General features: G+C 46.0%; 1 protein-coding gene across 1 annotated transcript; it reads left to right on the top strand.

The window, feature by feature from the left end:
* Positions 1-4,237: 4,237 nt before the first annotated feature.
* dlgap2b (discs, large homolog-associated protein 2b) lies at positions 4,238-23,542 on the top strand (the record flags this gene model as incomplete). Its single annotated transcript, XM_079753260.1, has 5 exons — positions 4,238-5,500; positions 15,124-15,341; positions 17,801-17,948; positions 18,862-19,081; positions 22,710-23,542. 5 exons carry the CDS (start codon positions 4,238-4,240, stop codon positions 23,540-23,542), a joined length of 2,682 nt encoding a protein of 893 aa, XP_079609386.1.
* Positions 23,543-24,595: the final 1,053 nt, after the last annotated feature.

Genomic DNA, 24,595 nt, shown 5'->3' with positions numbered 1-24,595 from the left:
ACGCCAGCTGCTATAAATCATCACTTTTGTGTGTTTGTGTGTGTGTGTGTATTTGTGTGTGTGTGTGTGTGTGTGTGTGTGTGTGTGTGTGTGTGTGTGTTTTGGGGTGGGATGGGGTGATGATATGCAAGCACTACCTGGGAGATGAATAGAGGATTGAGGAATAATGTAATATAATGCAATCTCTTGTGAAAAACAATAACAATTAATTTCATTGTAATGTTATTAAGCGAGAGAACATCTGATGAGGTTTTGAGGTCGCTGGTTCATTGGTAAGGTGTGGAGGCCGACCTGGAAGGATGGCAGTGATTCAGGAACTGAAAGGATTGCTGCTTAACCACATCTTAATGTTTCTGATATGATGATTAACAGGTGGTTGCAGAATCCGGTTCTGAAATATGCTTTTAATGTAAAATGTTGACTTCAAATTATTTTATTTATCTAACAGTTTAAAACCTAGTTTAGTATTCAAGATTCATGATTCTAGCTTCACGTCTTCATTCGTCACATGAATTATCTGACCACTACTATATTTTGTTTTAATTGGCTAATGGTGCACTCTTAATGTGAAAAAATCTAGTAAGAAGTGCGGATTAATTCATGAAAATGTATCGATTTTGAAAGAAATATCAAAATGATAAATTGTGCGTTCATGAGGTAAATACAACCAGTACACAAACAGTAGGTATGTGTATTATGACAGTACCTATACCATACAATACACATACAGTAGGTATGTGTATTGTGACTGTAAAAACAATATTTTGTCTCCATCCTGAAACTGTTGTGGGGTTTGTTGCCATAATTACGTCCATTCATGGAAAACCCTTTCATTAGGGTAACAGAATTCCAACTCTCTGTTATTAGTTGAAACACAACGGTTTTATGTATTTATGTTTTCTACCAAAAATAGGTAAAGTTCAAAGTTTAAGAGACGGGTCCCAATGATTGAACTTAAGCTTTTTTTGTTTTTAATTGAGATGCCATTTTTTGGGGGAATAACATAGCTTTAAGAGGCTTAAAGGAATCCCGGCATAATACGATACCAAACCTGCTGTAATCAGCTATAATTGATGCCATTTTGGACAACTCACCACAGAATTTAAGACACATTACCTTTGGGAGGGTCTGCTCTGCTTACCACTTTTTATCATGCATTTCCTGATGGCTGCTCACAAATAATCCGTTCTTTTGAATATTGTGGACCTCTATGCACTAGCCTCCTGATACCATCTGCTAGATCTGACTAGTTCACACATTCTGGTTCTTACTGCACATCAGGCTGACCCTCAGCCCGTTGAAAGCCTCTTCCAACAAATGTACGATTTATCCAGACCAATCAGAGTTAGGGGGAGGGAGTTTCAGTTCATGATGGACAAGGAGCGTCGCAGGCCACAGAATTTCCAAACAATGGTCAGCGCCCAGGCAAAGTGTAAAACTCTTCGGAGCATTCAAAGCTAGCTTCTAAATCCAAGATAATGAGAATAACGATAATAAATGATGAACAGGAATGTGTTGCTTTTCGTCACAGGTTTTTGCTTGACTTTACCAACCGGATTCGAGAAGAGTGAAGAGAGCAAGAGCGCTTACTTAGTTATTTAATCTGCTAGGTGCAAGTTCCCTGAACAACCTAAAGCTGAACACCTGTGGAAATGCCAGATTAACGTTCATTGCGAAACACAAAATTGAATATGTGGACGGTTTTACGAAGCTGCGTATACACAGTATCTTCAGATGCTGTAGGTTCTGTGTCTTCTAAGCGCTTCGAGCTTACTAAAAAGATTAGCACTTTGAATTGTTCCTCCCTGGATGTTTAGCTAGCCATGTCCATTTAGGCGTCATGGGCGCGCACATCGTGTGTCTAGTTTGCGTGCTCACTTGGAGGAGGGTTTAAGCATGTGTGTGTGTGTTTGTGTGAAACCAGTGCTAATCTGAGCCATGGCAAAAAGCCCAAAGGGAATTTGATATCTTTAGCAAGGGGCATAATTCTCCACAGCACGGATGAGTGCAGCTTCCATTGCTATCATTGATAGAATGATACAAGATAACACGATACAAGAATATTCAATAGATATTGTTTTGGCCGTCATGATGTTTGATGATGCAGCCCAAACGTTCAAGTTTGAGTGCTAAGTCTGTAAATTGTTTGTAAGTATCTATATATATTTTTAATGGTTCCCATGATTTCAATTTTGAAAAATAAGAATATACTGAGAATATTAAAGCTGCAAAAAAAATGGTAAAATTTGAGAGTTGTAAAGACACGGAGCAGAAAACACCAGAAGCAACCAAGCTTTGAAAATGAAACCTTAAAATCGTCCCCCCTCCATCCCTCTCTATGTTTCTCCGCCATTGAAGAGCTTTGCATTCAGGCGAGGGGGGAGTTTGTCATTTCTAACAAAAGACAATCAAATAACAGCTCTTAAATTGTACTAATAGCACCTTTAAATGCAAACAGACCAAAAAGTCCCAATCCCCATGAACTAGGTGAGAAAGGGCTTGCCGGGCTGAAATCGTCTGTAACTTGGACACCAACTTGCCCATACGGACACACAGGAAGTCGGTTTTAACACTTAAGTAGTTGTGAACTTGTAAATTTCAAATGCTTCTGAAGGCCTCCTTCTGTTAGGCTATTCCTTGGTCATGCTTAATAGTGATTTTGTCCTTTAAGCAGTTTCTGTTTTCCCTTATGGAACATTCATGTAATCTGAGAGTCCCTTTAAGTCCTATTGAGCAGATCTGTTGAATGCACCCGTGCTGTTGATTGAACTGATTCAACACCATCCAATCCAAAACATACTGTTGTCACATACAGCCTCCTCTGTTATAATGACTGTTATGCTTGTCACTTCTGTGAAGCGGGATGCCAGATTGGAGCAGAGTGGAGCATCTCCAAACATGAACGCAAACTCTCATCATCCAACGCTGCATATCTTTTTACTGTCAGTAAGATCCGGTCTGGAATGACCACTCATGAGTCATGACCGATGACGTGATCAGATCTCTACACTTTGAAACCAAAAAGTTTATATTGGCTGTTTTTTCCAGAACTGTGAAACTCAGTGACCATATATTTCTTGGCTTGAACAGAGCTCGTTATCCCCATTCATTACAGCTCATGGAATGAACTCTTGATGGGGTATTTATGGACTGATACTGTGTTCATCCATACTGCAGTACCTTGTCACATATCTATCTCGCAATGTGACCATGGAATCAGGAATCAGAGGCAGGATTTTGAAAATGGCTGGGGAAGTAACGTCACATCCTGTGTGGTGATGGTGGTGTGGGAGTAGGCCAGTGGGAGGGAGGCCAGCCTGAAGACGGCTTCGGCGTCCCTAACCATTGTCAGGAAGCGGATCACTCCGAATGCCAATAGAAAAAGTCGTCGGGAGGAATATTTCCAGTGCATGCGCCCCCATGTACACTGTTCCCTTACTCAGTCGTGTTGCTGTCAAGGGCCGACTTAGCAGTCTTTGCTGAGTTGGCACGGCCGTCTCATTTGCTGAAAGAATTTGAGAAGTTTCAGAGTCTTGAGCGTGTGCCATCTTCCTAGGCTAAACCCAGGATTAAAGGAAGGGATTTATATCCGCTGGGTATCTCCAACAAGCAATGGACACCTGCTGGTTCCAGACGAGTGTTGTTTGTAATTGAGATCGGTAACTTTACCGTTCTAGTGATTACGCCCACCTAATGTCCTTATTTCATTTGACAGTGATTATTCATTTGTATGTAATGATATTACCCTACAGACATCTATATCTACAGTCAGAATAAAAAGAGCACTTACACGTTCACGCACACACTCACCTGTGTACACTGAAACACACACATCCACTGACGCACGCACACACATACGCACACACTCACACGCACACACACACACCCATAAAGACTTCCTTGTCACTGTGATTCACCTGTGTACACTGAAACACACACATCCACTGACACATGCACACACATACGCACACACTCACCTGCACATACACACACACACACACTCACCTACACACACACACACACACACACACACATAAAGACTTCCTTGTCACTGTGATAAAGTGGAAAAACTTGTAAAAACTCTAAATATTTAATTTTTCTCTCTCTCTTTCTCTCTCCCTCTGGCCCCTGTCCTACCCTCTTCCCCATGTGTTTTGATTCACCAGACCAGAAGATTCCCCCTTGGTCCCCATCTCAACACTTTGATGAAGGCAGACGCCTCGCTGCAGCCAGGAACATGAAGGGCTTATCGGGCAGCCGCTCCCAACACCAGATCCCTTCGCCGCACGCCCTGGACTACGACCCCCACCCCCACGACTTCCACTCCCACCATGGCGCCGAGTCCCGCCACCAGTCCTACCTGCTCAGCCCCACCGAGAGCTGCCCCATGGACTTCCACCACCGCTACTCGCCGCGCAGCTCCATCCACTCCGACTGCATGATGGTGACCCCGGTCATGATGCCCCCGGCCGCCTCCTCCGACCACATCTCCAGCAGCACCTTCCCCCGGATGCACTACAGCAGCCAGTACTATGACCCCGCCGGCCGCGAGGACTGCGCCGCCATCGCAGCCTCGGCCACCTCGCCCGCCCAGGCCCAGGCCCAAGCCCAGGCCCAGGCCCAGGCCCAGGCCGCCGCCAACGCCGCCTCATCCGCGCATCACGCCAGCGCCAAGAGCAACCGCCTCCCCGCCAACCTGCTGGACCAGTTTGAGAAACAGATGCCCCTGCACCGGGGCGACGGCTTCCACACGCTGCAGTACCAGCGCACCTCCACCACCACCACCACCGCCACTGAGCAGCGCAGCGAGAGCCCCGGACGCATCCGCCACCTGGTGCACTCGGTGCAGAAGCTCTTCACCAAGTCCCACTCGCTGGAGGGCTCCTCCAAGATGAACGGCTCCAAGGGCGAGGCGGGCGGAGGCGGCGGGGGGAGCTACCACCAGCACCAGCACCACCCGCAACACCCCCACCAGTACGGCCAACATCCCCCCAAGCACGGCGGCAGCGGCGGCAGCAGCGGCGGTGGCAGCAGCAAGAGGAGCAAGAGCAAAGAGAGGAAGCAGCAGCAGCAGCAGCAGCAGCAGCAGCAGCAGCAGCAGCAGCAGCGGTCGGGCGGCTGGTGGAGCTCCGACGACAACCTGGACAGCGACAGCACGTACCGGCCGCCCAGCGTCATGTCGCGGCACCACCACCAGGGCGAGCACTACCACCACGCCCCCGTGGGCCACTGCTACTCGGACGTGACGCAGGGCCACCACTCCTCGCACCACTACGGCGACCTGTCGCTCAAGACGTCCCGGAGCAACAACGACGTCAAGTGCTCGGCGTGCGAGCACCTGGCCATGGCGCCCGAGGGGAAGTTCATGAAGAGGAGCTCCTGGTCCACGCTGACCGTCAGCCAGGCCAAGGAGGCCTACAGGAAGTCGAGTCTGAACCTGGACAAGCCCATGATGCACACCGACCTGAAGCCATCTTCGCGGCCCTGTCACTATCTGCAGGTGAGTGCGTCCGGGGGTCTTTGGGGTTTTGCTGATGGCGGGGGATGTGGTCGACGGTGTTAGCGGGAGGTGTCGGGTCACTGTGTGTTGAGGCGTGCGTGGGGACTTTGGGGTTTCTCGCTCTATTAACGGAGGGGTGGTACTGATCCTGACGAGACTGTGAATTGCAATGCAAAGGGAAGCCATTAATGGAAACTTCCTGACCTAGATTGTTTTACTGAACTTCCACAAATGACATGACTTTTATATGCTTATTACTTTGCAGCACAATTAGTTAAAGGTTATTTGTCAACATTTTCGCATTGCCTTTGTGAACCAGTCCCATTGCCGTAAGGACATAATGTAAACTGTTCTCACTCCTATATATGAGATATTAATCCTATCAGACCTTGAAGGATGGTGATTCATCCTGCATATATGTATTTCCGACTAAAATACTAACCAGAAACAAATTACATGAGATAGTGTGTGTTAAATTGTATTAGAGTTGTATTTGATTGAAATGGGTTGTAAAACAATTTGAGATTTGAGATTCGCAAATTTCCTAGAAAGCAGGTAGAAAGCTGTATTCATAACAAAGCACTATTTGTAATAAAGTGAAACGATTATGCAAAATAGAGATAGAGATTCAAATCCAGATATTGTCATATATAAAATGGTTTATATATATATAAAACTATGACTAAAAGTCATTTGGATTGATCTCTGTGGAGGACCCACAGAGTAAATTGTTCTGATTGATGCATTGATAAGCCTTCCTGCCAGTAAAAACTCCCTGCAGTGTTTCATATTCCCCATCGAACGATCACCATGGTCATGAGTGTCAGGAGCTGTTGTGTGGTTCCCCTCTCACGTGATCCCCCTAGGGAGCCATTATCTATAAGAGATGGGGGTCATTCAGACTACTCAATACAACGGCAGAAGACTGAGAGCAACAGATGAGCCCAGGCATATACAGACACACGTTTACCTGCATGTTGTGTGAAGAAAGTAATGACATAGATGGTCCCAGTCATAGGTATTTAGAGGTGCCTGCTTCTCCTTCCCGGTTTGACACCTTGTTGGTGTTAAAGCTGACTGTTGAATGGCAGGTCTCCAAAACCTAGCAGCCAACACAATAAAATTCTATGTTATGTATATACAGTTATGTTTAATGTGTACAAATGCGAGGATGGAAATTATTTGTGCAAACAGTTGCTTTGCTGATGCCCCATTGGAGACGAATGTGAGATTGTAGTTGAAAAGAGCAGTTTATACTCATGACAATAGCTAGAGACATGGTATGTTATTGTAAGTCCCCTTAAAAACATGTTTATACACAGAGACGGAAAAGCTATGATCTGACTCATTCTCAAACGGGAATTGTTTCCAGTTGCAAATTTACACGAATTGACACCATGCTGTAATTGTATTGCGGTTTTAAACGGCATTATGTCAAACACAGTATGCTAATATTGGGACTGGAGCACTACATTATGTGAACGCCGGATGGAAGTGCGCGTAGTGATCAAGCCACACAATGGAGGGCTGATTGAGAGCGGTGACACTGGCCTCTTAATTAAAACCGTGTGCGTCTCCCCTTATCGTTCGCCATCAGCTGCTTCTTCCGCAGAAAAAGAGTAAAGCGATTACATAATCTTTGGGATTATAAATTGAAATCCAATCACCTGGTGTAGAAATGACAAAAGCCAGCTCAAGCTGTAAAACAGCTGAAAGCTAAGTTTTAAAGCGTTTGTTGAACTACTTTGGTAGGGCTTATGCACGCAGAATGTGGTCTAAGAATTCAGTTGTCTTAGAGTTTCTTAAAAACTGAAATATCCCACTCGTGACCTGAACAGTGCACAGTTAAGGGCATCACCCTTTTTGAAGTGTTTATTGGTGGTCCTTATATTGAGTGTTGGAATCTGGTTCCCTGTATAATGTACTACTTAAAGGGGGGATATTATGCCACCAGGTGAGATTGTGATTGGCCACCACAAGCCGTTAGAAAATCAGCCTTTTCCAACTGCTTGTAATGGCTAATCATACTCTCACCTGGTGGTATAATTTCACCCCTATAAAGGGGAAATTACCAGATTCAACCCATTTAGCCTACTGTTGAGGTACACCCGGGATCTTTATGCTATCTAGCTGCAATGGGAGGTCAGCTAACGACAGCTTGGGCTGGATGGTACTTGCGACCCCTTCATGTAACACTGATAGATTCATGGCGCATAATTAGGATTTTGGTTAATTTGTGACCTATGTAGTGCAATATTTAGCCTTTCGGCATTCTGTAGTAAGTATTTACATTGTTCCTATATCGTGCTCAACTTATAGAAAGGTTAGGCAATTTATCATTGAAGCCTTTTTTGTCATATTAGTAAACTATCTTTACATCTCGACAGCAATCTATAAATCAAAAAAAGAATTGGTGTATGGGGCTGATGCAGGACTATAATATACTGCACCTATAGTTTAATTCGCCTCGAGCAAAATTATTGGATGGCCTACCTGTCTGTCTACCTACCTACCTGTCTACCTGCGCCCACTCTTATTGCACAAGGCTAGGCAGACTTGAAGGAGGGCTGGGATTTATCTGGTTGGATACTTCAAAATCTAGCTTACTCAGGCTATCTTCTCCAAATCACCTACCCTAGCTTTAATTAGTATAGTGCATCATAAATAAAATACTAAACACAAAAACTGATGTGAACCTACTTATTTCCTCACTATATCCCATGATGCAAAGTGTTTATTGTCTAATCAGATTCATCCCATGGAGATGGTGAATGTTGGTTATGATGAGTGGAGCTGAAGCAGAACAAATGTATTTGCACCCCCCTATTGTCCATATGTATATCAATATATGATGAAAATGACCACTACACTACACTGAACAACTATACTCACTACCTGTACCTGCTCTTCTCTATGGGACTTTAACAGCTCAGGAGTAGAGCCATGGAAAGGAGTGGAGACAAGGAGAGGAAAGGGAAACATAGGAGGAGGGGAGAGGAGAGGAGACAAGGAGTGTAGAGGAGAAGAGTGGAGACGAGGAGGAATGGAGAAAAGGAGGAGTAGAGCCAGGGAGGAGGGCAGACTAGGAGAGGAGACGAGTAGAGGAGAGAGGAGGCGTGGGATGGCGTGCCACGCGACCTTATCACCAACAAGTTTAAGGGAAGCACAAGATTGATTGGACGTGTCTACGTTGGGTCATAAATAAGATCAATGGGGAATAAACCGGTAGCTTCCAGCATCTGTCTTGCTTCCGTTTCTGTTTCTTTATCAAACCCCTCATGAAATCCATTCCTGGCAGCGCCACTGTTGACAAGTCGTCAAGCGCTAAAAAAAACGGACACGTTGGTTTCCATAGGAGCGAGGGCACGTTGCCGTAACCCCGGTCACAGGTCCGACTCGCTCCAGCTAGCCTGGGCGGTGGACAGAAATGCAGCTTTCTTGAAGGGCGTTTTAGCCGTAAAAAAAAGCAGACTTCCGGTACTCTACAGAGAATTTCCCCCGGTTCAACAACTTGATATCGGTGTCTTGGCAGCGGCCCGCTCGGCCGTGTGTCTCCTTGATGCTCCTGCTCAGATCTGCAGCCCGCCTCTTCTGAAGGTCAAGGTGACGCCCCCACATCCCTCTGATTTACTGCCACCGCTGGAACAAATGATGTCGCTGCTTGCTTAGCCAGCCGGACACAGCCCCCCTGCCCAACACAGAGCCCCCCTGCCCAACACACTGCCCCCCTGCCCAACACAGAGCCCCCCTGCCCAACACAGAGCCCCCCTGCCCAACACAGAGCCCCCCTGCCCAACACACTGCCCCCCTGCCCAACACAGAGCCCCCCTGCCCAACACAGAGCCCCCCTGCCCAACACAGAGCCCCCCTGCCCAACACACTGCCCCCCTGCCCAACACAGAGCCCCCCTGCCCAACACAGAGCCCCCCTGCCCAACGCTTGGTGTGGGTGAGTGTTGGTGAAGGGGGCTCGGACGGGGCTGGGTAGTTAGGGGGGCAGATTAGGGTAATGGTGTGTATCCATGGCCAGCAGGCGTTCACATAACATCTGGCCCCCCACCGACCCAACTGTTAGCTCAGTTTTCCGGACCTTCGGCTGGGGTCGTCAATGGATATTGGACTCTGGCTGTTATGTGGATTACATTGATCTGGTAACTCGGAGCAGTTCTCTAACTTTATTTGTGTTACATTGTCATGATATTCAGGTGAATATGTCAGTTGGCTACTCCAAACATGCCACTGTGCATACCTGCTGGGGCAGCACAAGCTATCGTATGCACAAAGGCCAGTTTAAGAAGCAGTGGATCAAAAAGTCGGCCTGGGTCGTAGCCATGGAGATAATACGTCCCCTCTCCTTCCTACAACTCAGCTGGTTCGAGCGTGGGCTGAAACAGGGGGTTCACATACACTCTAAGTCTTGATTGATACACATGATCCAGAGTGGTTGTATACAATTAAGCCAGGTAGTTTGGGCCCTTTTAGATCCAGCAGAGTGAACAGGACCCACAGGGTAACTCCCTCCGTCTAACTCACGGTGTAACTTGTCCATGTCAGTCATGGATACAAGCAAAGAAGGGCTGTTTAGGCCACGTTTCACAGCACTCAGACACAACTGTCACGCTTACACATGTGTGTAGGCTGCCCTGTTTGACGACAAAGTACTGTGAAGAACTTTAACAGGTACATCATTTCCATCTAGTTTTCGTTGTAGGCAGGGCGTTAATTGGTCATTCTGTGATTTGAGCTGAAGTACTATTAAGCTGGGACATAACAAATTCAAACTGTAAACGTTGCGATTGCGTCAAATCTCAGATCTGCCTGAGCAGACTTACACAATCAGCAAGGAGGGAAAGGCCTGGCGCGGGACCACGCAGGGGAGCATCTGTTCCCAGGAAAAAGGGCGAGTTAGACCAAATGTCACACCATCAACAATCCTACGTCCTCTGATCCCTGTCAGACGGCAGCCGAGGGACTGTTGCAGTGATACCAGCGAGCGATAGACTGCAAAACTGTATGGACTGCAGAACTGGCAGAATGTTAGCGTCCTGGGGCTATTGTCCCTCAGTCTCTCACGCTCTCTTTCTCTGTCTCACACACGCACACGCGCACACACACACACACACACGCACACACACATGCACGCACGCACGCCCGCACACACACACACAAACACACACTAACAGAATGTTCCACTTAACATGCTTCACGCTAGATCGATGCAACACAGTGGGACCAGAGCATATAGCAGGTGGCACCTTCTCGCTTGTGATTGCCGTCCTTGGGAGAAGGAAGCCGCGTGTGTGTGTTTGGTTTTGTGTGTGGTTGTGTGGGTGTGTGTGTGTGTGTGTGTGTGTGTGTGTGTGTGTGTGTGTGTGTGTGTGTATGTGTGTGTATGTGTGAGTCAGTACATAGGCACACGTCACTAATTCACCTTGCCGATATTAATTAGAGTTCATCCTCACGTCAAGTCAGGCACTTAAGCTCAGAGGTAATTACTCTTTGTTGTTTTAAGTGCTGTGGTTAATAGATAGATTCCCCCTTAGAAATTAGATTGACCTGAATGGATTCCACTTGTTGCTTTTAAATCACGCTACACACTTGATTAAACAATAAGAATTCTGTACATGGCAGTTTCCTTTTTGTTGTTTGCATCCATATTCATCGTATTTCATTAGCATGACGCAACATGTCATGTTCCCATAATCCTCCTGGGCTCTGCTTATGCATCCGCCATTATTCATCCATTTTAGACAGAATATTTTAATTATCCTGGTAATTCAATATAAAGGCTATCAAGATGGTTGTAAATCATGTCTCTTCCTCTCCAGTTGCCATGGTTGCAGTGTTCGGCAGAATTAATCGTAATGTGAGACACTTTCAGTGGAACAACAGTGTCGGAGTGAGCCATTCACCGCAGGGTATTCCTTATTCAGCATGACTGGTGATCGTTTGGCGGTTAATTAAGTTACTAGCACTGTGGCATTGTAACCTCTGTTTGGATGCTTGAAATACAGTTATGAAAACTAGTGCTGTGGTAACAGAAAATTTAACTTTGTGAAACAAACACAAACACGAGTGTAACTGATGAAGAAAAAAATGATAAAGTTATGTAACTATCTGAGTCAGTCCGCAGTTATGTTGTTATGTTAAGGAATAATTTATGATAGAATATTTAGTATATTAACTGAAGCAATTTGGTCCCCCGCAGTTCCCACAAAGTTATACTCACAAAGACTAGGAAGAGTTTTCCATTGATATGTAAATCGAAATGCATTGGCGGAATGCATAGAGAGAGCTAGCCAATCAGAATCGATGCAGTGCTCTTGCATTGTATCCTCCAGTGGAATGGTGGACATACAGTGGGGCAAAAAAGTATTTAGTCAGCCACCAATTGTGCAAGTTCTCCCACTTAAAAAGACGAGAGAGGCCTGTAATTTTCATCATAGGTATACCTCAGCTATGAGAGACAAAATGAAAAAAAAAAATCTAGAAAATCACATTGTCTGATTTTTAAAGAATTTATTTGCAAATTATGGTGGAAAATAAGTATTTGGTCAATAACAAAAGGTAATCTCAATACTTTGTTACATTCCCTTTGTTGGCAATGACAGGTCAAACGTTTTCTGTAAGTCTTTACAAGGTTTTCACACACTGCTGCTGGTATTTTGGCCCATTCCTCCATGCAGATCTCCTCAAGAGCAGTGATGTTTTTGGGCCTTCGCTGGGCAACACAGACTTTCAACTCCCTCCAAAGATTTTCTATGGGGTTGAGATCTGGAAACTGGCTAGGCCACTCCAGGACCTTGAAATGCTTCTTACGAAGCCACTCCTTCGTTGCCCGGGCGGTGTGTTTGGGGTCATTGTCATGCTGAAAGACCCAGCCACGTTTCATCTTCAGTGCCCTTGCTGATGGAAGGAGGTTTTCACTCAAAATCTCACGATACATGGCCCAATTCATTCTTTCCGTCACACGGATAAGACGTCCTGGTCCCTTGGCAGAAAACAGCCCCAAAGCATGATGTTTCCACCCCCATCCTTCACTGTAGGTATGGTGTTCTTTGGATGCAACTCAGCATTCTTTCTCCTCCAAACACGACGAGTTGAGTTTTTACCAAAAAGTTATATTTTGGTTTCATCTGACCATATGACATTCTCCCAATCCTGTTCTGGATCATCCAAATGCTCTCTAGCAAACTTCAAACGGGCCCGGACATGCACTGGCTTTAGCAGGGGGACACGTCTGGCACTGCAGGATTTGAGTCCCTGGCGGCGTAGTGTGTTAGTGATGGTAGCCTTTGTTACTTTGGTCCCAGCTCTCTGGAGGTCATTCACTAGGTCCCCCCGTGTGGTTCTGGGATTTTTGTTCACCGTTCTTGTGATCATTTTGACCCCACAGGGTGAGATCTTGCGTGGAGCCCCAGATCGAGGGAGATTATCAGTGGTCTTGTATGTATTCCATTTCCTAATAATTGCTCCCACAGTTGATTTCTTCACACCAAGCTGCTTACCTATTGCAGATTCAGACTTCCCAGCCTGGTGCAGGTCTACAATTGTGTTTCTGGTGTCCTTTGACAGCTCTTTGGTCTTGGCCATAGTGGAGTTTGGAGTGTGACTGTTTGAGGTTGTGGACAGGTGTCTTTTATACTAATAAGGAGTTCAAACAGGTGCCATTAATACAGGTAAACAGCCTCTTAAAGAAGAAGAAGTTACAGGTCTGTGACAGCCAGAAATCTTGCTGGTTTGTAGGTGACCAAATACTTATTTTCCACCATAATTTGCAAATAAATTCTTAAAAAATCAGACAATGTGATTTTCTGGATTTTTTTTGCATTTTGTCTCTCATACCTGAGGTTTACCTATGATGAAAATGACAGGCCTCTCTCGTCTTTTTAAGTGGGAGAACTTGCACAATTGGTGGCTGACTAAATACTTTTTTGCCCCACTGTATCACAGCGAGGATGGAGGGGAGAGGCTAGGGGGATACAGCTGGAGGTAGTTATATGAGGCAGCAATATTATAATGATGCAGATCAACATTCTCCCGATGCTGTGGTCGTGGTGTTGGTTGGCTTTCAGGAGCCACCCTTTGCATGGGTGATGAAGATGGGGACCAATCAGAGGCGGGTTATAATGCAATAGAGGGACAGAGATGTTCACAGAACGGCCTGTTGAGCCTTATCTTACAACCACACATAGGCTTACACAAATAACATGTACAACACCATTATAACCCTCCTTTAAACACAGATAACGTGAATATAGCCTAATTAAAATGATCAGCCTTTGCACACTCTTGCAGCTAGACTATAAATCTGTCAACAGAGTGAAGCCTCGGTTATCTTAAGAGGACGCAGACAGTGGACGCATGCTCCGTTCATATTACATTAAAACGGCTTAGTTCAGGAGGCAGAGCAGGTGTCTTGTAACCGAAAGGTTGCTAGTTCGATCCCAGCTCCGAGTGTTGATGTGTCCCAAGACACTTAACCCTAACTGCTCCTGACGAGCTGGCTGTCGCCTTGCATGGTTGACTCTGCCGTCGGTGTGTCAATGTGTGTATTAACCGATGTAAGTCGCTTTGGATAAAAGCGTCTGCTAAATGCCCTAATTGTAAAACAGGTCTTTTGCATTTCCTTAGTTTGTAATGAGTGATTTCAATCAATGTGTCTTCTTTTTAACATACTATTTAAAAAAGCCCCAGTGTGTCTACTGTGACTATTCTCAACGTAATGTTTTGGAGTGCGTAACAAAAGTATTAAAAAAAAGCACTCTCTCTGTCTCTCTCCCTCCCCTCCCTCTCCCTCTCTCGCACTCTCTCTCTCTGTCTCTCTCTCTCTCTGTCTCTCTGTCTCTTTCCCTCTCTCTATTTCTCTCTCTCTCTCCCTCTGTCTCTGTCTCTGTCTCTCTCTCTCTCTCTCTCTCTCTCTCTCTCTCCCTCTTTCTCTCTCTGTCTCTCCCTCTTTCTTGCTCTCTCTCACTCTCTCTCTCTACCCTCCCTCTCTCTCTCTCTCTCTCTCTCTCTCTCTCTCTCTCTCTCTCTCTCTCTCCCTGTCTCCCCCTCTCCACTTCCCTCCCCCCCTCTCTCTCCCTCTGTCTCTGTCTCTGTCTCTCTCTCTCTCTCTCTCTCGCTCTCTCTCTCTCTGTCTCCCCCTCTTTCTTGCTCTCTCTCACTCTCTCTCTCTACCCTCCCTCTCTCTCTCTCTCTCTCTCTCTCTCTCTCTCTCTCTCTCTCTCTCTCCCTGTCTCCCCCTCTCCACTTCCCTCCCCCCCTCTCTCTCCCTCTGTCTCTGTCTCTGTCTCTGTCTCTCTCTCTCTCTCTCTCTCTCTCTCTCTCCCTGTCTCCCCCTCTCCCCTTCCCTCCCCCCCTCTCTCTCCCTCTGTCTCTGTCTCTGTCTCTCTCTCTCTCTCTCTCTCTCTCTCTCTCTCTCTCTGTCTCCCCCTCTTTCTTGCTCTCTCTCACTCTCTCTCTCTACCCTCCCTCTCTCTCTCTCTCTCTCTCTCTCTCTCTCTCTCTCTCTCTCTCTCTCTCTCTCTCTCTCTCTCTCTCTCTCTCTCTCTCTCTCTCTCTCTCTCTCTCTCTCCCTGTCTCCCCCTCTCCTCTTCCCTCCCCCCTCTCTCTCCCTCTCAGGTGCCCCAGGACGAGTGGAGCGGTTACCCCGGGGATAAGGACGAGGAGATCCCCTGTCGGCGGATGCGCAGCAGCAGCTACGTCAAGGCCATGGGCGAGGTGGACGACGACAGCGGCGACTCGGACGCCAGCCCCAAGACCTCCCCGCAGAGGGCCGTGCGGCCCGACGCCCTGGTCCTCAAGTCAGCCATGCAGAGAGTCCACATAGACCCCCACAGGTAGGAGCGCGCCCTGGGCCCCTGGGGGGGGGGGGGGGCTAGCTCTCCAGGTTATTTAGGACACCCGGGGCTGTGAAATGTTCAACAATGGCCAGGGGCTGTTGAATAGGTTTGCCCTGATGGCTGTGATAAATTACCTTTCTACCTCCTGAAGTTAACACTTAAAGGTGCTGTAAGTAGGATTCAAGAGCTATTGCTTGAGCTGTTACTGATTTGATAGAAATGGCCATAGCCATCCGTCAGATGTTCTTGAGTAGAATATTAGATATTCCTGCTCATTTCTGACCAATCAGGGCATCTCTTCACTGTCCATCTTGCCTGTCAAGCCCAGGTGTGTGAAATGCACGATAAAAGAGAAACGTAGGGAGGGAGAGAGGGAGGGTACGTTTCTTATCATTTCCTACAGGCAAAATACTTTAAGAAGCTTAATAAAAAAGTACTCATTGAAGTAATTCTAAGGAAACATTTTTGCTAAGAAAAAATCTTGTTTCTATGATCTTTAACAGCCAGGAAATTATCATTCCAAATGTGGACATTCAACGTGTCATGCCATTAGTTCCTCTGAAATACGTCCCTTATAAAGAGGTTGCTTTAGTTAATTGCAAAAGCTTCTTGAAACACAATAAACCTGGCTTTAAGTAGGTGCTTCATGACAGCTATGTCAAAACACATTTGTCTTTGTTTGTGTCTTGGTGAAACCAGTGATTAGACATTTTCGTTAAGGTTAAAACCCGGCTAGGTAGCGGTATGCACATTTGTATACGATTTTTTAAGCCTATCTTCTTTGCTTCTGGTCGTGTAGCCACAGAGCTAGCTCCACCACGTGAATTGCTATTTTAGTGCCGTTACTCTCCGCTGCCTCATAAGATCAGGTAAAGCTGTGCTCTGCTGGGTGTCACTTGCAGCAAATCGGTTTTGTTTTGCTGACCTTTATTATCTGTCAGTTTGATGTTTGTGCAACATCTTACCAGGCCAGTGGGCCTCGTGTTATCACAGTGCTGTTGACGAGCGTACAGAACAACTGTCACATCTCTCCCGAGTCGAGCTTGTGGACTACTGCTGGTTGTGTGACTGGGCCTTTTATGGCACAGAGATCCCAACGACCGCAACAGACCCATTTCACAGAGGTGTCATCATGGCACAAACACAGCTGTTGCTCATAACACAAATGATGGGTCTGTTGCTTTAAGATGGCAGGGCACAGGTAGCAGACTAAACTCATGACGATAACTCTACTACCCGTGCCCTGGTATATAATAAAGACCCATAATTAGGGTTATTAGTGACCATTTTTTTCCTATGTTGATACATCTGTGAATAGGTTCTTATTGTTGGTCTATAAACCACTTTGTAAATAAAAAAGTATTTGAACCCTCATGTAAGGCCTACGATACATGCACACTTTACAGTTGCTAGGCTACAAGTCGCTATCATACCTGATGGTCTGTTCTGTTTGTATAAGTGCAATAGATGGATTAATAAACAGAGGTTAAAGTACCCCTGGGGATTTTTATTATCACTGAGAGGTGAAAAGGTAATCAAAGGAAGGCATCAGGGGTTGTCCTTATCAGAGTTGCATCCCTGTACAATGGTGCTAATCTTCACCAAGTCTTTTTCTTTTGCAAAGGCACTTTTTGCTTATACTAAGTACGCTAACACTCTCTGTACTAAGGTGATCCATACTAAGGCCTGGAGCTGTGGCAATCCCCCCTGTCTGGGGCAGGGTTTTATTACAGAGACTCTTTCCCAGGACCCTGATCACTTCCGCCACCTTTGTTCCATAACAAACCTGTCCCCCGCCTGCCTGCACTGAATAATTGATCCTCAGTCATTATGAAAACCATAGCTCTCAGTGTGTCTCTAATGGGCGGCAGCACCGACACCACAACACGTGCACCTTCTGGATACACAGAGGGACGGGCAGAGGCCGGTTCTTTGTGGACATTTTGGAGAGGCGTGCATACTTCTTCAATGGTTCCGTTCTGGTACTCCTTTCCCAATGCTCGAGCTGAGGCTTGATCACCTTAGCTTGAGCATGAGCAGTAGTCATCGACCATGAGGGACGAAACAATGTTGAGTCGCGACGGCTGATCCTTAGCTGAGCTGCTTCAGTGTCATAAAAGGTGATTAATGATGTGGGCAAGGCACACATATGCTCATATGTGGCCGCGATATGGCCCTGTGATCAGCCGGAATATGTTAACGTGAGGACTATTGGAAAGCAGCCCACATCCACATTATTTCCCCCATAGGTCACTCACTTAATACTTTACGGCATACGATCACTTCAAGTTTACTACTTTTAGAATTGTAAAGAGATACGAGATAGTGGATTATAATATATCCTGATGATAATTCATCAGTACTGGGGTTACGCACCTAGCATGGCCACCTAGCATATGCTAGCACATTCCACGAGGTGACTAATCACAAGCGTTCTCTCCACCCCTGTGCCACAGCTACCACTTACAGACCACCAGAGACATGCGGCCACACACCAGCGTGACTCTGGACCCCAGCAGCTTCCACCCACCGCCCTTCCGCTCGCGCAACCAGAGCTACATGCGCGCTGTCAGCACCCTCAGTCAGGCTAGCTGCGTCAGCCAGGTGAGTCCAGTGTCGCTCCCCGACAGAGCGCACCGAGGCAACCCCCCCGCCGACGATACGGGGGCCGGAGAGAGGATGACGGAGTCGGGACGAGGAAGTCGGTTTTAGCTCTGCGGTGTAGCGCTGCTCAGGCTAGCAGCAGCGGTATTAACGTGCTGATTTTGGCGTTGGTTATTGTAGGCTACATCAGCGTAGCCATGGTAGTCTCCAGTAGAAGTAGACAAGGGTAAGCACCAACAAAAGCTGTTTGTTTTTCAATGGATGATGACAGCTAACGATATTTTATGAACGCAAATTTCTGTGTAAATATCTGTGAAGGTACAGGTGACGTAGCACTGCACAGGTTATTTCTATTACATTTCTGTTCATAAGCAAATTGCATTCAACAAAATCAGTCAGCTAAACCATATGCAAATGAGGCACATAAGACATGTAGGCCTGCCTCATTTGTAAGCATTCTGAACATTGCGGTAGACTAAGGTTAATGTAGGTTACTACATTACAAGCTTGCACTGCAGTTATTCGTTATATACTCATTCTTTTCTTCTTTTTTACCTCTTGACTAGGTTCAGTGGACACCAGCATTCCTATTTTCCATGTAGAAACATTTACATCTCTCAAAGCTAATCCTTGGTTTGTGCTAAATGGAATACGATAAATCACAAATGTATTTAGTCATAGCATTAATTACAAATACCCGGTATCTATATATAATTTTTTTCTTTTGACAAATTTCCCTTTGATTATGATTAAGTGTCTGTTTGTGTTCAGTTTACGGAATGAAATGTGGATGGAATTTGCTCTAACATGCTAACACTCCTTCATATTTACTGTGCAAAGGGGAAGAATCAGAATGAGAAAGAGAAAGGAAGAGGAAAAATTAAGGACTGCTATTCCTGTTTTTGTCTCTCAGGTGAGTGAGACTGAGGTCAATGGCCAGTTTGAGTCAGTTTGCGAGTCCGTTTTTAGTGAAGTAGAATCCCAGGCTATGGAGGCCCTGGACCTGCCTGGCTCGTTCCGCACTCGAAGCCACAGTTACCTCCGTGCCATTCAGGCCGGTTATTCCCAAGACGACGACTGCTTGCCTTCAATGACATCCTCCACTGTCACTTCAACTCTCAGATCCACAACAGGTAAAAAAATAAATCCCTCCCCCACCCCAAGACGCAAGAGGGGGTTTTAGGCTGCATATCGTCATACATCCAAAACATGCGCACATACCTAACATACCTACATATGTACAGTGGGGGACCCTTGAGCTGAAGCCATATGCTAAATGGTTCCAGTCATCTTTCCTTTATTGTTTTGTTCATTTCGATAGCTTTGATGCGATAATTGTGGGTGTGTGTGTGGGTGTGTGTGTTTGTGTGTTTGTTTGTTTGTTTTAGTTCTTGCCTCTATAGTGCCCGTCCGCCCCTGTCCCTTTGCACGATCCACGCATCATTAGTCCAGCTTTCCAATCTGTCGCTTTACACGTGGTGCCGAGCTGGAGGCTAGGATAAGGGTGGGGTGGGGGGGGGGGTCTCAAGGCCACTCCCACAGCTCCGCACGACACACGGACCGCCAGCACTGACGCACCACATGGCATGGCTAGGCAGAAAGTACCCTGAGCATGTCCAAACTCCAGCTGTGTTGTTCTAGATACATGGTACTGTACATATATATATATGTGTTGTGGGGCAAGGTTTGAACGGAGGGGTGGTGCCACAATGGACTGATAGATCATACCAGCTAGTACTCTGTCGATGCCAATGCATTAAAAAAAAAGCATGTATTTAAAACTTACATAGTGAAAATTAATCATAGGGTACATGTGTATATATATATATATATATATATATATATATATATATATATATGTATATAGATATGTATATCTCTATATATTTATATATATAAATATTTAGCAATAGTAATAACATGTAACCATTGCAAGGTAAGTCAACAGCATTAGAGTATCGACATATGCTGGTTGCACAAAGGAACTGTTCCATAATGGAGATGATAAACCATTAGGTACCTTTCTCATTACTTGTTTTTTGGCAACATTGCTGTGTTGTGTCGCATAAAATGTTTATGCGTATTAGCAGTGTCCTCAAAAAACGAAATCAAAAGAACCTTTCGAATTCTCTTTCATGTGAATTGCCGAAGTAAAATATTTAGAATGACAAATATACAAACAATACGTTACAATGCAAATTAGTTGTTTTGATCATACTGAGGGCATTCCGATGTTTGTTCTCCACACTGCTACTAACGGGGCATGTTTTCTGTGACACAGTACTCACAATATAAACCCTTAAAATCATCAGGTTCTTTGTGCAAGCAGAACCCATTCAGAAAAACAACCTTACCGTCAGTGCATTTGGTGTTTGCCTGCAAGAGTAAAGCTATGAACCCTATTGAAACACTTTCACTTATTAGGATTCAGTTTTTGTTTGGTTTCTTTTTTTTTAAAAGAAAATGGATTTTAATTGTTCAAGGTTCTCTTACGCTTTTTGATGCTGTCATTTGATAAGAAGAGACATTTGAACTTTTTCTTCAATTTGTATACTTGTTCTATTTGGACATTTTTTTGTTTTGTTTTCTTTCGTAATCCTCTCATGCTTGATTGGGTTTCCATCCACGAATGCAACAAAGTGACAGAAGTGCTGAGGATAAAGGAGTGTCTTCCAATCCCACCGTCTCAACTGCTGACCCTCTACTCACCCAATAGACCACCCTGCGTCCATTCTGTCTGCTCCAGGAGGGCTTGCAATAGCAACAAGAAAACCCAAAACAATAACTTTATCGTCCATTCTATGATTGGCCACATTCTTCTATCCCAGTTTAGCAGCCATGGCAGAAACATTGGGGCTTTTTTTTCTTTTCTTCCAATAGTATCTGGTTACAACGTTGGTTCTCCTCTTTGAAATGATTTGAGTGAATAGTGGCCTAAAATAGAACAACAAAGAGAAAGTCAAGCCAAATATCGGCTGAGGCTCTCGGATCAATTCCCTTAAAACAGTATTTGTATCGTAGTCCTCTAGTTAAGTCGCGCTTGTTAAAGTGGCCTTACCGACCAAATGAGAGGCTAGGGGGCGCCGTGGAGTGGGGGAGGGGGTCTGTGGAGCCCCCCCGTAGGGCAGACGAGCAGTGGGCCCCTCTCCATTTGAGCCGTCGTCTCTTGAAGGATAACCAGGGGAAAAGAACAGCTGGAGGCGTCAGTGATGATGGTCGCAGGTATTTTTAATGTTGACACGCATACATATATCTATGTATATGTGTGTTTTTGCACTGCCTTCTCAGTAAACCCAGTTTAAAAAAAACAATGATAGATTGTAGAAAGTACGCCAGTTAACTTCTCCAAACAACTCACAGAACTCAGAGGCGTTAACCTGCCGTTGAACTCATTTGCTGATAATCAGTCTTTGCCAGACGTTTGGCGGGAATATTGATAACATTGCAGTGCCCATACAAATTCTGACTTCTGTGAGTTGTGTGCCGTCAGTGTCTCTATTTTAAATGTGCTAAGACCACCTTATCAGTGTAAATGTATGGCATAGTCCGCACTGCCCTGATTTTTTTCCGTAATGTTTTCATATCGCAACCATTTAAGATAGCACTAAATGTTACTGCATCGCCACTGTCTCCAATCATTTGTGAGAGCAGCGTGTGTCCACTTGTACCTGTTTTGTACATTTTTTTTCTCTAACTCCATTGACTCCATATATATATATATATATATTCAAGAAAAGATCACGTGTGGCAGAGTCCAAGCCCTTGACATTAAAGTCTGTCAGCCGTCTTTGACTGTGGGATTGCAGCCTCTCCCTGGTTCAGCCAGTACGGAGGTTCCACCTTCCACTGGACTTCTCCACCTGGACCAGTTAGCCTTGTGGCACTGGTCCTGATATGTTCAATAGGGTTCATATCTGCTTCTCGGCCCAATGTCGTGTGAATTCTCTCTTTTTTTTATGTTATTCCCTTTACATCTTTTCCTTTGCACAACAAAAGCAGTACTTTGAACGATGTTTTGAAAGTGCTGAGTCCTAAAAACAAATAAATTGAATTTCAAATTTTACAAAATGATGGATGATAACTTGTGTGTAATTCCAGTTCACACGGTGTGGTGCAGTGAAAAGATGGAAAGAGGGTTGGCATTTGCTGAGATTCTTGAGAAGGCAGTGTAAAATCACCTTGGAAAGCCTACTGTATGTGAGTCCGGTGAAAAGATTTGGTATGGCACTCACACAGTATTGCGCTAGGGATAGGTGTTAAACAATGTGCTTTCCCTTGAGACAGCCCTCTAGCCCTTAAGACCGTTCAAGCAAAGTTTAAACCCAAAACACATAAAGCCTTGATTACGTAACCCCACCCCTGTCACGACCACCTACACAGTATGACATTGTGGTTCTAAATGTGGGTTTATTTAAGAGCTACAGATGGTAACCTTCTCTCAAACGATAGTCGTCTTTTAAGTACGCCATTGGAAGGGTTGGCCTCAAGTACCTGTGGCAAGCACAGCATCTCACATCCACACGCACACCCACACTCTACATGGAGACGCTTCCGTCACTCAGATCCACGTCCCGAAACCCCAGTCCGCCAATCAGGGACGGGTTTGCATCTGATTCCCGACTCACACGCCGTATGTTTTCCATGGATGTGTGTTCGACGTTCCCGGCTCAGCATCCTCTCTTAAGCCCACCGACCCCCCCCCAGCTGTTCCTCCTCCGTGTTGAATGTCCCTGTGCTTGCGTATCCACCCCTCTCTTGCAGAGGGATATGATGGTCTGGATGGCACTTCGTTGCTCAATGAGGACATGATCGAGGACGATGACGGGGCCAGCTCCTCCGCCTATGTGGAGCTGGAGCGGCTGGAGAGGGAGACGGCGGCCGCCCGCAGCCACCACAGCACTAGCTCCACCGTCACGGCCGTCTCCGTGCCGCCCACCTCCCCGCCCTCCTACCGGGCGCCCGCGCCCCCCCACCCGCTCCCCCGCCGCTCGACCGCCTCCTCGGCCGAGGCGGCCTCGGTGCCGCCGCAGGCCATCCAGGCCTTCAAGGAGTCGGCCAACATGGTGGCCGCCTTCAACATGCAGTGGAAGGACGAGATCTCGGCCATGCGCTACGAGCTGGCGGAGCTGCGGCGCGACGTGTGCGGCGAGCTCAAGACCTTCAACAGCAACTTCTTCAACTTCACACAGTGCTACAACATGTGGACGCTGTGCCGGGAGAGCGGCAGTGACAGCACCACGCAGACGGACGACCGCGTGTCCGTGGGCATCCAGGCCGGGACCAGCTGGCCCCGGCGGCAGAACACGGAGGACAAGTCGGTGATGTGCCAGCCCGAGCCGTCGGCCTTCAGCATCATGGACCTCATGGACCCGCCCCGCATCGAGATCATCGAGGGCACCCCGGACGTGTCGCCGGAGGGCTCCAGCAGCCCGGCCAGCCCGCGGCCCATGGAGGACTTCACCTGGGAGATCAGCAAGCAACCGAAGCCCCGCAAGCAAGCGGACACCAGCAGCGGCCACCGGAGCGCAAGTCTGGAACTGTGGAGTCGGAAGTACACCAGTGGGCCAATGTCATACCTGTCTATGTCTTTCTGATCATTCCCATTCTACACACTGTTCACACACACACACACACACACACACGTGTTCACCAGGGATCTTGGAAGGGAGGCCCTGGGTCGGCTGAGAAAAGGCAGAACAGTGCAGTTTGCTTGATGTCCCTTTACTCTTATGTAAACAGTCTTACAACCAGAAAGTACAAGTGCAAAGCGAAGGTGTCTAGGGCCTTATCTTCGGAGTAGGAGACAAGCTTTGATCAAGTTCAGAATGAAGTGACAGAGGAATGTGGAAGAGAATGACAGATGCCGTGATCCTTAAGTGCCAACTAGTTTAGCATATCTTTGTCACAAAGGAAGATACAATACAACCTTTTTGATGAGCTAATCCAATGTTAGGTAAAGTGGTGTAAACTCCACCATTGTAAACGGTAAGGTTCTGTTAGCCTCGATACACAATCGGTTGAAATGTCAAACCTTCTGAAGGAGTTCTGTCTCTCTAGCTCATATTCATTCCAGTTTCTCTTTGAATGGAAACGTTATATTAAGCACCTGAGCAGACTGAGAAAATACTGTGAATAACTTTAAGATAATCCTAGTGTTGGTTTCTTTTTTGAAGAACATACATGTGTGACTTCTACCATATTGCGTTGCAACTGTTCTGTTTACATCCCGATCAAAGCATTCCTTTACCATTGCCTTTTGAACCCAGTTCTACAAAACAAGGGAAACTTTTTTTACCCTCCCATCTGCTGTAATGCAACAGCGCAAATATAAACGCAGTTTTGATTAACAATCCCAACTAAACCGCATAAAGCATCTCTTTTTATTAGTGACTAGTGATCAAGGATATAGTTTCTTCTCAGTGGACTCTTACAGTCCCCTGATAAAATGTTTACAGTTGATCAGGACTGTTAAAGGGTTTACAAAGTTGAGTAGAAAATAGAACCAATAGTTAAGTCTAAGATAGATCATCCATTATGAATGTATTGGCTTCAATTCATTCCTTGCACAAAACTCTACATTCATGTTGGGACTTTACCGATGTGTATATAGATGTACCATTTTTGTATATAGAGAAAACCTATATTCA

This window comes from Pollachius pollachius (genome assembly GCF_949987615.1).
Source record: "Pollachius pollachius genome assembly, chromosome: 16".
Classification (NCBI taxonomy): domain Eukaryota; kingdom Metazoa; phylum Chordata; class Actinopteri; order Gadiformes; family Gadidae; genus Pollachius; species Pollachius pollachius.
The sequence above is the reverse complement of the archived record's forward strand: the minus strand, read 5'-3'. Positions and strand labels throughout refer to the sequence as shown.